Source organism: Episyrphus balteatus, chromosome 3 (genome assembly GCF_945859705.1).
Source record: "Episyrphus balteatus chromosome 3, idEpiBalt1.1, whole genome shotgun sequence".
Taxonomy (NCBI): Eukaryota; Metazoa; Arthropoda; class Insecta; order Diptera; family Syrphidae; genus Episyrphus; species Episyrphus balteatus.
The window spans coordinates 109,856,957-109,876,323 of record NC_079136.1 but is presented as its reverse complement, the minus strand read 5'-3'; the positions used below and the strand labels follow the sequence as shown (position 1 = coordinate 109,876,323).

The window sequence follows — 19,367 nt, the reverse complement described above, 5'->3', positions numbered from 1 at the left end:
CACCGAGGATAAAAAGGTTCCTTTTGCAGACACCTCTGAGAGCCGTTGTTTCAGAACGTCCGATACCAGCACCGAGAAATAAAGAGAGTACTAAAAATCAAGTGCGCATGATTTCATCTTCGAAGGAGGTTGAAAAGGTACGTGTGTCTGCAAAAGGACTTCTTTTAAGAGCTCCATGCAGGACTATTCGTCAATATCAAATACAAATATTACAGCCAGAGCCAGAACACGGGAATATCCTTGTGATCCTTGTATAATCAGTGCGTGCCTTAAGTAAATTAGTTTAGTTTGCTCCTAACTTTTGTCGATTGTGGTCGCGTTAGTCTCTGTTTCATAAATGCGGTTCGAAACGAAAAAGCAAATATCCTTTTTTTGATACCAAGAAAGGACATACCAAAACTTCAAACTGTTGTCACCGAATTTTGCTTGCTCCGAAACTAGGTCGTGTGGAGTAGGTATTGTCTATCCCCAAACATTAGACATATTGTGCGAAGAAGACGTGTTATTTTTGTGTTTATTATTTCCTCGAAATAAAAATAATAACAAAAATATCATGTAAGAATACACGATATATTTTGTTTATTACTTAATCGCAGTTATTGTCTTTTGCATGCACGAAATAAATAACACTGCCACAGCAAGGATAACACCAATCATATCGTTGGTTTTTCCTCCTTTGCCGCACTGCGAATAACACATTTTGTTTTTATAAAAAAGGACTTTCAGTCATCGCGTGACACTTGTAATTTAGTGTTTTGCAAAAAGTTAGTTAAAAATATAAAACCAGTAATGTGAACTCTCTTTCCTTTATATTTGAATGATAGAGAGTGACAAGGATTTGACGGGTAATAAATATTCAAAACCCGAATGATAACCTGCATGAGGCAAGGACTAATAATACAAAAACAACAACTAAATCACGAGAAAAAATAAAATAAAAAAGGATACTCGTTAAGCTTATCAAGCAAAAAGAAGGAGTCTCCTATACGGTTGGGCAAAATTAATGGTCAACATCTGTTAACAGTGTCATTATGGTCAATTTCCATCCTTGGTTTTGACCTTAAGTTCATAAAAAAAGTAACCCTCGGAAGGTGTAATCAGTGAAGTGTGTTGCCGAAGAATATAGGGACAAACACAGGTACACAAGAATTTCTACTTACCTGATCCAAATTTTTATTGTTCGACACCCACAATACAGCAACAATAACATGAACAAAAAAGGATATCCTTTTTAATGAAATTGAGTTGACGTTTCGACAAGAGTTACTTATCTTTTATCCTTGTATTTCTTTTTTGTGTCGAGTGTAAATTTACTACTTGAAATCGAGAAAGCACAAAAGAAGTGCGGAAAAAAGTATCTTGTATCTTTTGTGGCGCCCTCTTTTGATCTCTATTGTCATTGGGTTTTAGTGAGCAGAAAAAAAAATATGACAACAACAACGTCATGGTAAAGTCAGTGCTGTAAAAGATAAACAAGTGTAAATTCTTTCTTTTTTTATTTTGAATTTTATTTCCTAAGTCATTGAATGATTTGAGTATTTTTTTTTATTCCTCATCAACCCCCCAGTCCCTAGGAAAATATACTCGTATTTATAAACCGCACATAAAAGTCACTTGTTTTTATTGCTTTCGAAAACCGCGCGGAATTTTTTCTATTGTTTAGTCAGAGAGAGGTGGCTTATAATCACTAGAAAGATATATATGTAATAGCAACGAGCATTATCCTTGAGAGGGAGTATAATTTATTTCGACAATATGGGCAAATATTTGGTTCCGCGTGTGCACGTGTTTTTTTGAAAATACAATAATGAATGATATGCGGTTAGACGAATTGTGGTAAAGGAAGTTTGTTTCCTGTTTTTTTTTTATTTGTCCTTTTAAATCGAGAGAAAGAAAAATGACACGAATAAAACTGAAACGCAAGGATGTACTTCATTTGATGGGTGTCATCAATATTGTTGGATTGATACATTATGGATATTGTGAGCCGAACAATTCGGATGAACAGGATATGTCACACTTTGGTAAGAGTTTATTTTTATTGTTAAAATATTTACATATATAAATTTGTCCATGTATGGTTTGGTTTTAGGTGTGAAATATTTGGTTCTCTTCAGCCTTTAATAAAAGATTTTTCCTGATCATATTTAATTAAAGATAATTTCCATAGTCAATTTAACTTAGTTTAAGATTTTTCCTTAAACTAATTCTTTTTATTCTTAGGTATTGAAATTATTTTTCTCAGAGTCTTATTGAAGATCAGAAATCAGTCCTAAGATGTCAAAGTTTTTTCCTTAATGCCTTATAAAAAACTAGGTTTTTGGCTTTAGAAAAATGTATAGCACGTTATTGTAGATATAACCGTTGATTTTTACACCGAAAAAAAATTTGATAATAACAGCTATCAAATTAACATTTTGGAGTGACAAACAACAAAACGTCCAACAATTAAAATATCAATTTCGATATGATTATCATATCATTTTGACATTTTTTAAATTTTAGTTGTATAGTGAAAATTTCACTTTGACAATTAAAATAACAATGTTGACTAGATTTTACGTTTCAGTTTATTATAATGATATTTCTTTCTTTTATTTCTTATCTATTATTTTAATTATTTTAAGTATTTTCTTTCTTTTTTCTTTAAAATCAAACAAAAAAACATTACTTAAAGTGAATAGGTATTCTTAATAAAATAGTGGTGATATTGTTTTTTTCTATTATAGGTAATATAATTGTTTTTTATTTTCTCCCAAACTATGTAAATAAAAAGCTTATTGCCGATCAAATTTTATCAGTAAATCATACATTTTACTTCGAAAAAATACAAATCGCTTTTAGATTAGTACACATTAAGAGTTTTTTATTTAATATTTTTCAATAATTTGGAATGAAAAATTGTTAATAAAATATCAAAAAAAAATTTCAAAAATGTGATATTTAAATATCATCCTGATAATAAAAATATTGTTTTAATATTTTATATTGATATTGGTTTTTTTTAGGTGTAGTAATTTTTTTTTTAAATTAAGTCATTTTTTTTTACTGCCCCTCCCCGCAAAACGAGTTAAATTTTTTTCTTGTCTCGGCTCAACTTACACGCTCTAGCTTTTTGGCACATTCCTCCTAAATCATCCTGTATTTTTATACATTTTTCAAAAAAAAGTTGGTATGTATAGGTATGCCATTTTTAAGAAAATATTATTCAACACATAAAAACGAAATTTCGGTTAAATTCACCAACCCGTTTTCAAAAAACTGATTTTTCAAACAAAAAACTAAATATTTTTTAAAAATCCAAAAACGAGTGATTGTTTTAACATTTCTAGGAGTTATACTTTCAGAGCAATGTCGTTTTCTATTGACGAGATTCAGAATGAGATTTGTGAATCTGACAGCTAAAAGGGGGGGGGGGGGGGGGGAAGAGGGGAAATAGTGGAAAAATCTCAGATTTCATGATCTATTTGCGTCTTGAGATTCAAAAAAATGAATCTAAGATTCACGCATACAAACACACGCACTTTCACACACACTCCTCTGTTTGACATTTGTCTGAACATTTGTTGTTGTTTTATTTTTTTTATACGCACAGATTTCGTACACAATTACAAAACTTGATTTCAGATTCTATTTGCAGTGGAAAATCTGAGATTTTTACACAAAAATCTCAAAAGTCAATATAAAACGACATAAGAGTACCGGAAAGTATCCCATTTTCAGTTATTTGCCACTTGTTGTTTAAAATATCAAGAAATACACTATTTGTGGTAGTATAACTCTGAAAGTATAACCACTATAGGAAAATGATAAACTAGAGAAAGAAAGATAATTATATTTCAAAAAAAATCCTTGCAAATCATCTGTCCGAAAAAAAATTTTTTTTTTTTTGAAAAAAGATACCACCCATCCAAAGTCATTCAGGCCAAAGCCTGACATCATTTCTACTTAAGACTTTGGAGAAAGTAATAGATAACTTCATTAGATCAGAAGTTTTAATAAATATGCCACTTAACCATCGCCAGCATGCTTACAGGGCAGGAAAATCTACGGAAACTGGCCTTTTCGAGCTAACAAATTCCATACAAAGAGCTTTGGATGCAAAAGAAACAGCCCTATGTGCTTTTCTAGACATAGAGGGAGCATTTGATAACACCTCACATGTCGCTGTAAACAAAGCTCTTGAAAAGAAAAAAGTTCCTATCACTGTAGTGAGATGGATCAACGAAATGCTGAGCACAAGAACAACTGAGGTAAAGGCAGGTCTATCGGCAGGACTTAACATCAATCCTACCAAGACAACAATTATACCATTTACCAAAAAAAGACTTCTTTCCCGTATGAAACCTTAAGGTTAGCTGGAGAAGTAATAGAAACACAGAAGGAGGTCAAGTATCTAGGTATCTAGAGTATCTAGACAGTAAACTCCTCTGGAACAAACACGTAGAAATAACCACTGGCAAAGCGACGAAAGCCTTAATGATTTGCAAAAGATTAGCAAGCAATTCATTGGGCTGCAAACCATACATCCTAAGATGGATGGTAAGACCTATAATTACCTATGGTGCGGTGGCTTGGCACAAAAGAACCGATCTTGCAACAACTAGGAAATCACTTGATAAAGTGCAAAGACTCGCATGTGTCTGCATCACCGGAGCTATGAGAACATGCCGTACAGCAGCAATGGAGGTTATTCTTGATTTAACTCCACTTCACCTTATTATTGAAAGTGATGCTAAGGGAGCTATCATGAGGTTTGCCAAGGAAGGAACTGGGGCTGGAAAATGCATAGGCAACAGAGAAAGAGAATTCCTGTCCAGATCCTCAGAAGAAAACTTCCTTGACTTTCCAAGAGATGCAATGTTCACAAATTATAACTTTGTGAAAACTACAATATACATCTCAGTAGTAAAAAAAGATTGGGTAGGTGAATCTATCAACTACTCATTTAAAGAAAATATCATCAAATGGTACACAGACGGGTCGAGAACAGCGGAAGGTACAGGGGCAGGCGTCTTTGGGCTTAGTACCAAACTCTCCGTACCTATGGGTCAATCCCCAAGTATCTTTCAAGCTGAGGTAAATGCCATTGTAAAATGTGCAGAAATTAAACTCGAAATAAATCACCGGAATAAAAACATTTCCATTATGTCTGATAGTAAGGCTACCCAAAAAGCACTTAAATCCTACGAAATCAACTCCAAGCTAGTATTGGAGTGTATAGGAAAACTTAACGAACTTGGCAAAATAAACAAAGTTACTCTACACTGGGTGCCTGGGCACGTTGGTGTCCAGGGTAACGAGGAGGCGGACTCCTTAGCAAAAACGGGAGCAAATTCCCCTTTAATGGGACCCGAACCGTATTGCGGAATAGGAGAAAATATCAATAAAAATAAAATAAAACTAGACGAGGAGTCCAGGAGAGCAAAAAACTGGACAGAACTACCAAAACTGAGACAAGCGATAATGCTTCTCGGGAACTACAACCGAGAGCGTTTCAAATCATGTATCAGTCTAAGTAGGAACAATCTCAGGTTAATCACTGGGCTCCTCACTGGCCACTGTAAGTTAAGAAGGCACCTACATATTTTGGGCTTAGTAAATAGTGCAACATGTAGATTCTGTAGTGAAAAAGAAGAAACACCAGATCACATCCTGGGTAGTTGCAATTCACTAATACACCAAAGATTTAAACACATGGGTTGCTACCAAGTCGAAGAGGATAAATTGCACTCTTTGAAAATACCCCAAGTAATCAGTTTCATGAAAGGAATTAGGTTAGAGGAGGAGCTATAAAATGAGGTACTAACTCATATAGCTTAAAAGGGGGTACAATAGATCTTACAGGTCGCAGTACATCTTACACCCCAAATATCAATCAATCTGTCCGACCAGTCGTTCTCGATATATTGATATTTGAGACTAATGCGTTTTCAAAATGGCGATTTATACTCAGGACAAACCCCTCTTCAATACTACATCCAATTTATCTGACGTCACAACTTTTTTTCAGATTTTTCCTCATTGACTGAACTATTCCTATAGCTCACCGATATTCAGAGTTTAAGGCATCAGCTTAATCGAGCGTTAATTTATCAAAGACATCCTAATTTTATTTCGCAGTTAGCTTAATAATTCCGAGCTCAACGATCAGTTCTCCACACGCTTTCATTCGTGACTGACGTGTGCTTAAAATTTACCTCTGTAAGCAAACAATTAAAAAAAAAATCATTTCCAAGCGCGGGAGGCCCGGTAGTGATGAAGATTTTAAATCTTCAGTGAAGCAATTCAAGAAAGTTCATCTTTCTGCAATGTCTCCTTATAAGGGCATTTTTGCACCTCTGCAGTGTCATAAAGACACAGACAATAGAGACGACGATAATGCACCTATGCAGCAAAACGAAATTAAAGTGTCTATTCCACCTATAAAACTTTTACACAAATCATGTGATTATATTCATAATCTGTGCAAATCTCTAAAAATTAATGATTATTCTGTGCGAAAAATCTCAATTGGTATTAAAATCTTTTGCGAATCCCTAGATTCATATAACAAAATATGTGCCGAACTTAAATCTAAGCAATGTCAATATTTTACGCATGATTTTAAAAATGCAAGGTCATTCAAGGTAGTCTTGTTCGGTTTGGATGAGATGGACAACGATGAGCTTAAAAATGAACTAATATCTCTTGGTTTAAAATGTAAAGAAATCAAAATGGTAAAAAAGAAATATGAACATTACGACGATGTATTCTATATTATTTACATAGAGAACGGATCAATTAAATTAAATGATTTACGTAAGAATATTCGGTCCGTTTTTCGTACCCAAGTGAGATGGGAATATCAACGTCGGTTAAAACATAAACTAACTCAATGCCACAACTGCCAGATGTTTGGCCATGGCGAGAAAAACTGCAGCGTAAATACATATTGTGCAAATTGTTCAGGACCACATAAAACCATCGATTGTAAATCTGAAGGAATACTCAAGTGTGCCAACTGCAAAGGCACGCACCGATCTACTGACCACACTTGCTTGAATCGAATCAGGTATCAAGAAATAAGAGAAAAACTTTCTAAAAATTCAAATTCTCCAAGGCATTTAATGTCCCATCAGAAACCGGTTTCAGTTTTACAACCGAACCCGATAAATCACATGAGCTCTGAAAGTTTTCCTCTTCTTTCTAAACGATCTTCCACCCGACACCAATCCCCTGCGACACCGACAATATCAGTGTCTCGTCGCTCAACACCTTCACAAGTGCAGCCAACAACAACTCAAGCGCACTCTTCGCACTCAACACTTTTCTCCCAAGAGGAGCTTTCTTCATTAACAACTGAGATGATTTCCAAATTGAGTGAATGTAAAACAAAAGCTCAACAATTTAATGTAATAGCACAGCTTGCTACAAAATATCTTTACAACAATGTCATATAATATAATTAATTCCTTAAAAATTTTAACTTGGAATGCCAGGAGCATTCGAAATAAATGTACAGAATTTTTCAACTTTCTTTGTAATTTGAATGCTGATGTATGTCTAGTGACTGAAACATGGCTTAGTGGTGACATTCGATTTTCTGACTCAAATTACATTTGTCATAGATTTGATCGTTTAAATAGAACAGGTGGCGGTGTTGCCATCGTTATAAAAAAAACCATTAAACATAAACTTTTGCAAGTAATCAATACCAAAGTAATTGAAGCAATGGGAATTGAGATCTTATTAGAAGATTCTTCAAGCTTAAAAGTATTTTCAGTGTATTTCCCCGGGGGAAATTCAAACAAAGAAAAGGTTATATTATTTAAAAGTGATTTAAGGAAGATACTTGGCTGTAGCGACCCATTTATAGTGGGTGGTGACCTCAATTGTAGACATCGAGGATGGGGATGCCTGAGGGAAAATTCCTGGGGAAATATTCTTTCAGATATCGAAATGAGATATCCAATTAGTATTTTATACCCTAACAGCCCGACTTACATTCCTGAATCTGCAAGATCATCTCCTTCGACCCTTGATTTATTTGTAACTAATGTCGCAAATATTGTAACACAACCTGTTGCAATAAATGCACTGAGTTCAAACCACTTACCTGTTTACTGTGATATTAGTTTTAGAGCTATCCTTAATAATGTGCAATATTTAGACTTTAAAAAAGCAAATTGGCCACTGTTTAGGCAACATATTAACACAAATCTGGAAGCATTCGTACCTGTTCCATTAGAGTCTGTAAGTTGTGAACAGATTGACACTCATTTAAAATCTTTCACATCTAATATTCTAGAGAGTGTAAATCTATCCGTGCCTTTAAAAAAAAACAACAAACGCTCTATTATACTTCCTCAATTTATACTCCAAATGGTAAAAGAAAGAAACTGGCTGAGAAGACAGTGGCAAAAATTTCGTATTCAATCTGTTTATAATGAAATGAATGTTTTAAATAGACTGATTTCTGATCAAATTAAAGTTTTTCGCAATAAAGAGTGGAATGAAAATCTAAGACGCCTCGATAAATGTTCTAAACCATTTTGGAACATCACAAAAATTCTAAAAAAGAAAAACAAACAAATTCCATACCTAGAAAGTGGAGGTACAGTCTTTTTTACACCTGACAGTAAATGTGAGCTTTTGGCTGATACATTTTTGATCAACCACAACTCTTCAGTTGCACTCACTTCACCATTAGATTCAATAGTTAATGCTTCGCTAACTGAATTCAATCTAACTGAATACAGCACTCCAATAGACAATTTAATTTTATATGAGGATGTAGAGTATTTTACAGCCAGTCTTAAAAACAATAAATCGCCAGGAATCGATAAAATAAACAATCAGATTCTGAAACAACTACCAAAAAATGGTTTTAAGTGTCTTACATACATTTTTAATGCCTGTTTAAAGACACAGTACTTCCCGGACGATTGGAAAGTTGCTAAGGTTGTACCCATTCTTAAAATAGGTAAAAGTTCAAATAATGCCCAAAGTTACAGGCCAATCAGCCTTCTCAATAATTGTAGTAAAATTCTTGAAAAAATAATAAAAATAAAATTACAAGATTTCATATCCACCCAAAATATTATGCCATTAGAACAATTTGGTTTCCGGAAAGATCATTCCACCTCACATCAAGTTGTAAGGATTTGTAACCATATTAAAACTAGTTTATCTTCTAAAGAGTCCACTGGGTTAGTGCTACTTGATATTGAGAAAGCCTTTGACTCAGTATGGCACGACGGGCTCCTTTATAAGCTTATAAAATTTAGATTTCCTCCTTACCTTATTAAACTCATTCAAAGCTTCTTAACGAATAGAAACTTTATGGTCTATTTAAACAATGATTTTTCAACTAGAAGATCAGTTCCAGCTGGTGTTCCCCAAGGATCGGTTCTTGCTCCTTTGTTATACAATTTGTTTACAGCCGATTTTCCTGATTTACCAGACTGTGAACTAGCCATGTATGCGGATGATACTGCAATTTTTTCATCACATGAACTTGGTGGTGTCATAGAAATTAAACTCCAAAGAGCTCTGAATATAATTTTTGAATATTACAAGCATTGGAAAATTAAAATTAACGCTGGCAAAACCCAATCTATCTTTTTCACGAGAAAAAGAAAGAATTGCTTTTTGCCCAGCAAAAATTTAGAGCTCGATAACACTGAAATAAAATGGGTCGATACAGTTAAGTATCTTGGAGTAACATTGGACAAGACACTGACTTTTAGAAATCATACTTCTAATATAATCACGAAAATTAACATTGCTACTAAAATGCTCTACCCGCTTATAAATCGAAAGTCATTACTTAGTAACGAAAATAAAATAATCTTATTTAAAGTTATATTTCAGTCCATGTTATTGTATGCGTCACCTGTATGGGGTACCTGTGCTCAGATGCATATTAAAAAACTACAAATATCGCAAAACAAAGTGTTAAAAATGATTTTAAATCTGCCATGGTTTTATTCGACCATTGAACTGCATAAAAAAGCTGATGTACTTCCCATATCAAAGAAAGTTGAAATTCTTAATGAAAAATTCTTTGAAAAATGTAACCATTCTGAAAATCCTTTAATCAGGTCTCTTAGAGTATAAATTGCTTTAATGTACAAACTAATTGTTATTTTTGTTATTTATACTATTTCATTTATTTATTTTGTTTGCGACTAAAAATACATGTAACCACTAATGTTGTTCTATATATTTTTTTTTTTTTTTTTTTTTTGTATTTAGTTATATATTTACTTATTTATTTATTTATTTATTTATTTATTTATTTATTTATTTATTTATTTATTTATTTATTTATTTATTTATTTATTTATTTATTTATTTATTTATTTATTTATTTATTTATATATTAATTAATTTATTTATTTTTTGTTTTGAATTTGTTTATTAACTATCATTTTTTTTTCTTAATGTCATTATTTATTATTAACTAAAATAATTGTACTCAGTTATATTCTTATGTTTTTTTTTCACATCCATATTTGTTTTTTGTTATACATCCTTTCTAAATTAACTTATATATTTTTCTACTTATTTATTTTCTATTTATTCTTTTTGTAATGGTATATTGGTTTGTTTACTTATTTATTTATTTATTTGTCGATTTATACATCATTACAATATATGTTTGTTACTTTTGCTAACATACCTATAAATATTTATGTAACGAATTAATTCGACCTTAAATCCTGTGATATTAGTATATAAGCTTCTCATTCATCTAACTATGTTACTATTTTTTCTATTTTTTTTGTTTTTTTTTCTCTAATTCTTACATGAAGGTTTTTGCCTATAGTTTTCCTTCAATTTAATTAAATTTTTAAACTTAATATTGCCAATTCACTTTCAATAAAATTTTCCAGTAGTAAGATATAAAAATTATCATATCTCTGTACAAGCTGTGCTAAAACCACAATATGTAAACAAAAATTGCATTATCTATCAAATAAAATATCTATCTATCTATCTATCCGAGCTCAACGATATTCACAGTGTGTGGCATCAGCTTAATCGAGCTTTAGTTTATCAAAGCAAGGAAAGAAACTTTCTCTTCATTCATAAACTATTTAATAACAACTTATGAGCTTGGAGACAGGAATCATGAAACCGATGTCTTTCCACCTTTTTATAGTATTTAAACGCCACGCTAACTTCTTCAACTGGGATGTTGAATACTTCACTTAAGTGAGGTTTTAAGCTATTGGAAAGTTTAGCCTGAGAGGTTGTTCATTTGGAAGTCCAACATAATTTATTTGACCCAAAAAGGTGATCAAAATTATTTGTTGGTATTTTTAAATGAAAAAGGTTCTTCAAAAGTTTAATTAATAAATACAAAATTATTTACCATATTTTACAATTTTACAATTTGTATTAACCAATAAAATTTTTCAATACAAAAAAGTTACACATACGCCACAGTGACCCGCAGTTAGAATGCAAACAAAATAATTAAAACAAATTTATAGCTGACTAAACAACTACACAAGTTCACCTTTGTTGACTATTCAATAAAAATGTCAAAATTTTACATGTGGGGTGCAAAGATTTCGGATCCATTAAGCGAGAATAGGTTAGGTATTTTTTTTAACCACTAAGCCATGCACAAAACAAATCATAATACAAAATGGCGGAAATTGGCGGAACTTTTTATTTTCTTACCTGACAGGAAAAAACACTGCGACAGTTATGTAGTACCTAATAAGTTTTTAGGTACTAAGGGCTACTATAGGTACTTTTTTAAAATTTTTCTTTTTCAGCTTTCGTGAAAAAAAAAACAATTTGAACTCTCACCTTAAATGATCAAAATAAAAAAAAGAAACTTGCTTAATTTAAAAAAAAATATGTTTTGAATAAATTTAATACCCCTTTAATTAAAGGCAAACAAAAAGTCGATCCTACAAGCACTAACTTCTAACTTCGAATGAAAGTAAAGGATCGACATGGCGATATGGTTGTCACATGATGCAGAGCCTATTTATCTATGACATAACTGTTAAATTTTCATTGTATGCTTCATATTTTTTATTTTAGACTTTTGATCAGCTTTTTGGAATGAATACAGATCAGATACCAAAGAAGATACCAAAAGGGTTAATAATTTAAACCAACGATGAGACCTTTTTTGTAAATGTTCTAGGAGGATCCTTAACCGAGACATCCTTATTAATCTTCATAGTTTTCGTTTGTATATGCCTTTAGTATGCCCTTATGAAATTGTGAGAATATAGCCAAAATTGATCTTTTTCCACCTGCTCACATTCATTTTGAGGAGCAAATGCAGTGACAACATTACAACTAAAAAATGCGCATTTAACGGTTACTGGGTTCTGAAATGGTCAACGCGCTGCCTAATAGGATGAAATCGATGAAGTTTTTAACCTTTTTACATTCATCAGTAGAACATCTTATAGTCTTTTGTCTAAGTATCCAAAAAACGGGCCGGTTTCCCTAGTTTCTTGGACACATAGAATGACCACTATTTTTATTATTCATTATTTCTTCTACTTTGAAGCTTCGACCTGTCATAATCATAAAAAAATGTTTGAATTCTACAAGTAAGCACTCTTCTTATAAATTAGATCAACTTATACATGTTTTTATACCTATTGCTTTTAGAATAATTTATGTAAGAATCACAAATCTTAATATACTTTCGTATATTTTTGTTTAAAATTTCGAATAGAATGAAAAACACAATATAAGTTAAATGCTTATTTTTCCCTTATCCCGTGCTCCTTTTTTAAATTTTCGCGAAAGTAGATTAATCCACCCCAAATATGAACGACTTACCATATTCAGGCTGAATTTTTTTAAAATAAATTTAAGGTTTTTCTTTCATTTCCATGACTTACCTGTAGAGTTGGCACAACAAAGAAAAAAAACATTGTTGATCCCGAATTCAAATCACAAAAGCACTGAAAAATCATGTTTTCTTTTCAGTCAGTCATCACTTAAAAAAATTCAATACCCACTAACAGTAAAGATAACAAGAGCCCATCTATTGCTGAACTGAATCAGTTGTATAAAATCTTCTTCGATTCAGTTGCAGGAGCAAACAAAAAAAAATCCGTTAGCTGAAAACGAAAATTCCAATAAAAGAGGCACTTCTGTTAGGAGGTTTAAGCGTCTCTGTAATCCACTCCTCGTCCTCGTGCTTCGTCCCAACCTATCTATTTTTTATGCTCTGTCAATGCTGCTCTGCGGATTTTTGCTGTCGTCCCAAAGGTATGAAAGTATCGCAGACCTAGTTCGTGATCCAATCGAAACATGATAAGCAAAAAAACTCAAGTGAGAGAGCACATAAAATACCCGTGCGAAAAAAATAGCAATTCCTCATCAATAGCCCTGCACAATACAGAAAACAGAACTCCATCTTGTGCTGGCTGTTGGGTGCTGGGAAGTTTGAAAGGTCCTGTGTGCAATACAGTACCTATTCTCCATCAACACATGGTATGTATCGCATTACAAAGTGTGTTCGTGTTCAGTGATGAAAAGGATATTATATTTGTGTGCTTTCTTTCGCTGAATAACATAACAAGGAACGTTCCCTATACAGAGCTTGTTTGCCTTGTATCCTGTTCCTGTGCCGGCGATATACTGTGAATGCCTCGTTTTGCCTCTTTTGTGTAAATTTTCCTCAAGCGCAACATTTTGGTAACAAAAATCTGCGGCTGGATTCTGCTCAGATTCACTTTCTCCTTTTGTAGCCCTCCTGTGTAAAAGTTTGGCACAGCCTTGCTTTGCCTCGCTGTCTCATGTAGATACAATACAGACAGACACCCTGAAGCTAGTGGGGTGGTATGAAAGTCTCCGTGGGAATTTTTGCGGTCCTAATGAGTGCAAACAGAAAAGTGTTAATTTGTGCCTCCTCTCCGCCACAAGAAATACATTTTGACACTTGCAAATAAGAAGCAGGATGTTTAAATATGTAGGTAATTTTTTCGTCTCTTCCTTTTTCAAGAGTTTGCTTTTGCCAGAGATGTGTGGTAAGTTAGGTGTGGAAAGGATTAAGGAAATTGTTGGTGTTGTTGCTTGATTATACGGCAATTGGTGAACGAGATTTATTCCAATGGAAATGTGTATTATGTATTAAGGTAGTTGGTAGTATAGGTTAGGGATAGAAAGAATGAAACCAGTGAAAGATCTTTTCCTCCATGCCACAGTAAAAAGCAAACGATACGATGATGGTGTGAACTTTTTCGTTTTACACTGAGGGGATAAGCTGGAGAAACTTCTTTACTTTCATGTGGTCTGTTGGATAAGTCTCGTAATTGTGTAATTTATTGGAGATACGAAAAAAGAAATATTTTTAGTTTTGTGCGCACTTGCTTGGAATTTTAAGAAGACTCTTTTGACTCATGAGAAATATGAGTGTCTTCTTCATTTTTCTCTCCTTCCTGCTACATCATGCCACATTCATATAATTATTTAAGTCAAAACTTTAAGTGTGTGTACACTTTTATTTAAGTTTCGAAAGTGAAGAAGTTATGAATCGATTTTAGTTTAAAAGAAACTTCAACTGTGCAGTTGAGGTTTGAATTGTAACTGTTGTTGAGTTAATTTTTTGAATTTTTCAGTGACCTTTTTTAGATATTGAGTATTCGTTACTTATTGCTTTGATAATATTGTTTAAATGTTTACATTTTTAGAGTTAATATTTTTTTTTGTTATTTTGAAACAACATTTAAAAACTTTTTTAAAATATATAAATTTATGTAGCAATGTTTTAGTATTCATTTGATTTGTACGGAAAAATAATAATAATATATATAGCTTACATAGAAACACAAAGTTTCTAATTTTTCAAATAATTTACACCAATAAATTTTGTTTTTGTTATTTTATACTTTTGTTTACTTTTTATACTTTGTTTGCCTTTGTGTTTCGATGTAGTTCTAGCTTAACACTTTTTTTCAGCAGAAGTTTCTTGTAAGTTAAAAATTATCTACGTTGTAATGTTACATAGATATTTTTTTTTATTTTTGTAAAGAATATTTAAGAATTGTAAATTAAATTTTAAGGAAGCAAAATGGCCACAATCCGAATTTTATTTGATAGAGGTTAATTAAGTTATCTATTGTTGCTTTGGCTAGTAAATTGAATCAAGTTTATCCCTCTACTGCATGAATTATGAACGAAATAAAATAAAATTTGTTCAACAATTTTTTAGCTTAATTAGGGGTTTAAAAAAGGTATAACATAGAAATTTTTATTTTTTTACATATATGTATACATTTTTAGAAACACAAACCATATATGGGTTAGCATGCAGCAAGGCGATTTCCAGCAAAAAATTAATAACCCATATATGGTTTAGTATGCATTCAAGGTATATTTTAAAGTATGTTTTTATTACATTGGACTTTCCTTATTCATGGAATTTATTCATTATTGCAGAAGAACACCTTCCATTTTCTACAAATTGTGTACGTCTTCAGTCCTCAAATTTGACATATTGGCATTTTTGCTAGCCATTCAGGGATATGGTCGATGTTTTCAGTTCGCACTGAATTCAACGGCTTTTGCCCTTGGTTGTTGTGAGTGAATTGGAGTTTCGGGATTAGATGGGGCTGAACTTCCGTGACCTGTATATAACTCCCTCAGCTTTGTTTTGTTCCATCTCTGCTTTGATCACCTGGCTAAAGTTCAAGGGCATCCTCTTTTTTGTGACATTGTAGGTTTTACAGATTTGCATAAGTGCTCGGATATGGCTTGTTTGATGTTAAAAAGGGCCAGAATCTGAAGCTAGATCGTTATCACTTCGAAAGCCATCACCAGTTTTAGCATTTACACAACTATTTTTTCCATAGAAATTCTTCGAATTCATTTTACAAAAAAAAATTCCACAAAAATGAGTAATGTAAGTCCCTAACGCATGATAACTCATATATGGCGTTTTGGAAAAAACGCCAAAAAAAGACAAAATAAAAATAAGCTTCGTATAAAAATTAAAAGTATAATATATACATACGAAACTTATTTTTAATTCGACGCAACTTACTTATTTATTATAAAAAAAACACTTGAAAAGTACACTGATTCACTGATTTCCACTTTACACATGCTCTTGAAACAATGAGTTTATTTCAGAATCACGACTCTCTTACTGATAATAAAAACCGGTTAATTATAAGAAAATAGACATAGTTTTATTATAGTTTTTTCTTTTTGACATTTGGTGCAATATAACGGGAATAAATCCATATGAAACCGATAGTTTTTGCTTCAAAATGAAATAGACATTCAATTTGTTTCAAGGGAAAATTCTTTCAAAATATTTCTTCTTTAATTTAATAAGTTAAAATAATTTACTTCGGACGCTACATTTAGGAATAAACTGTCACCTGTCACATTGTGTGAAAGATTACACCATCATCAAATTAAAATTTCTACATTTGTTTTTAAATTGGAATCACCCTTTTCTTTATACTCTCCCCTTTTGCATTCCCTACAACCATTCCATACCTATTACCGCTTTGAATTTGCCAGATTTAATGCCAGATTTTTTATTTATTTTTTGTTTATCTGTCTTCTTATGAAAGATGAAACAAAACATACGAACACCGTCGCATCGTTACCAGACAGTGAAAAGAATGATCCAAATTATTATTAAGGATAACAACCATAGTCCACATTTTACCAAAAGGACCTACATCTAGCTATACATATCAATTTATAGGTGAAGGTGTATCCCTGTGAAAACAGCACCTGTGCAATAAATGCTATGATTTATTATTTAATCCTAGATCCAGTAAAGTGTACAACTTTGTGTTTTGTTTTATATAAATAAAAAAAAAGTCTTCGTCTCAAGAGAGTGTGGTACGACACGACACAGTGTAACGGAACTGAAGAAGGAAAATTATTAAAAACACAAAACACCCAACACTAAGGATTATGTATTTTGGATCAACAGACACGGAAATAGATGGATGTTCCTGCCTGCACTACATTACACCTTTCTCTGTTGGTATCCAACCACAAAAATAATTCATCCTCAGAATATTGTGTTTCTAATTTTAAACCACCACCATCGTTTTGTTTAACACCGTTATTCATTTCAAGTACAAATACTGCCAATTGAAGAAGCAAGGTAGAATCAAAATCAATATTTTAAAATAAATCGTGTCCTGATCCCGAGTGGTTTTCCTAATTGAATTTAAAAGGAAACAAAAAACAAATATTTTCATGTTGCGTGTATAAAATGGTTGAAGTAAAGAAGATGGGCGCAGATGGTTTTGAAGTGGATGAATAAAGTTTAGACATAGTTACATAAAAAATATAATATGTATTTCTGAACTTGGTCTATGTTGTCATGGCGATAGAAAATTGAATTGAAATTAATAATAGGCACCTCTACTAGGTACCTATTTTAGTCTTTTAAAATCACGTGGGAATAATTTAACTGTAATAGCAAAATAAGCAATCTTTTAGAAAATTATTATTATTATAGAATTATAACTAGTTACACCGGCAGACATTACTTTTGACCGGACCTACCTATATTTTATGTACATATTTTGACGAGCTGAATAAGAATCTGAAGTCAATTTTGCCCAGACACTATCAAAATTGTAAGTATGTAGAGTTGATTGTAAAAAATATAAAAGAATCGCATATACATAAATTGGGACCTTTTGGAAATTCACTCAAAATTTTGAGGGTGGATTTGTACACTGAGGGAAAAAACAACTTAAAATCAACGAAAACCACGTTGATTCAACTATTTTTCGGAATGATTCTGCGTTGAAGACGAAAATTTTAAAATCAAAGTACCTACAACAATGTTAGTTTAAAGTGGTTTACCGTTATAAAACATTTTTAAATCACAGTTGTTTCAACTTTAAAAAAAGCATCAATTTATTAAAAAAAAAAAGAAAAAATGGGCAGCCACTGGGGATCGAATCTACAACTCTTGGCTTACTAGGCGAATGCTTTACCAACGTGCTATCTCACTGTTGAAAATTAGAGTGATAAAATGCAACAAAAGCTGAAGTCCGACAAAAATAAATAAATTTCTTACGTTATTTCAATTTTATTTTGAAGAAGTTTCATGTTATTTTTTTTCCACATTAAATCAACGTTAAACATTTTACATTTTACTTTGCGTTTTTTCCCTCAGTGTAGAAAAAAGGGAACTCGAGATATCAATAAGACTTGAAATTACGATAAAATTGGGTCGCATGTTTGTCTGTCTGTCTTCAAACTTAGGAGTTATAAGATTCGTGAGATTCGCTAGAGGCGAAATTGAAATTTTATTTTTCAGGACAAAAATTAACGGGTTTGAGATAAAAAAAATATTTTTGAAGTTAGTCTTCTTTTTATTCGTTGTGCACAGTGGAAAACTGCTTTTTGACAAGAATGTAAAAGGGATTAAACGATGGCTTCCAATAGACTTTTTGCATTTACCAATCTTCATAAGCTGAGCATCTGCATGTGCGTTATTATTGTGCCCATTACACTGGTTTGGACGTTGGAAAAGTATCTGCAGCCATCTGCAAAGAAACTTGTCGGAAGCACCACCAACCACCCCAATCAGCTGATGAGAAGCATGAGAACCCAACAACGACATCCCGAACCCAGATACCTTAGTGCTTTGGATATTCTGGCTGAGCACATAATCCCAACCGACAACGAGGAAGTAGTTAACTTTTACGCCGATACGCAATCGGCCTACTACCGCGGCTAAATGCCATACCACCCAACCCACCATAATCAATACCACCTAGTCAGCATACTTGTAAAATTAAGCCTATTCATGTAGGTACTATATTTATTTATATTTTATCTTTTATCCATTGTATAAGGTTAGGCCCCATATGTGCCAAAAAAATTTATATCAATCACTGTATCTTATTAGAAATAAATACAAATTCAATAGGAATTATTGTTGTTAGAAATAAGTTAATCTTAAGTCAATTGTATATAGTATGTTCAATAAAACAAAATTGAAAAAAATTGAATTACACTGGTTTGAAAGGAAATCATCCTTTTAATAAAACAATACTTTTCTAAAGGATTTTGTGTGCTGATTCCGACGTCAAAATTGGCCTAGCACGTCATAGATATTCCCGTTAGAAAATCTCAAAAACTCATTTTTTTTGCTGTATGTAAACTTTTTCAACCAAACTTGTCACGGTTTATTACAGAACTTATTTTTTCCATTCAAATTCAGTTTCAGTCTTCTCAATATATCTTTTCTTATCCGAGATATCTAAATTTAAATAAGTTAAGTACGTTTGGCATATCTTACCATAAAGAGACTGATCATTAAAAATTCATATTTCTTTCTCCCAAGAACAAAAGAACGACGATGATAAAATGACACCAAGACGTAAACAAACAGTGCTGTA

At 32.3% G+C, this 19,367-nt stretch overlaps 1 protein-coding gene across 5 annotated transcripts in view; it reads left to right on the top strand.

Annotated features, from left to right (window-relative positions):
• The first annotated feature begins 224 nt into the window (after nucleotides 1-224).
• The window catches only part of LOC129913231 (opioid-binding protein/cell adhesion molecule homolog), a 91,941-nt gene continuing 72,798 nt past the window's right edge, over nucleotides 225-19,367 (top strand). Inside the window, exons 1-2 of one of the 5 annotated variants that reach the window (XM_055991812.1) lie at nucleotides 227-451; nucleotides 1,568-2,024. In XM_055991812.1, coding sequence (XP_055847787.1) covers nucleotides 1,898-2,024 — 127 coding nt within the window. In that variant the 5' untranslated portion in view covers nucleotides 227-451; nucleotides 1,568-1,897. Of the gene's footprint in view, nucleotides 2,025-19,367 lie in introns of all 5 variants that reach the window. The other 4 variants (XM_055991813.1, XM_055991811.1, XM_055991810.1 and 1 more) reach the window with 4 other exon arrangements.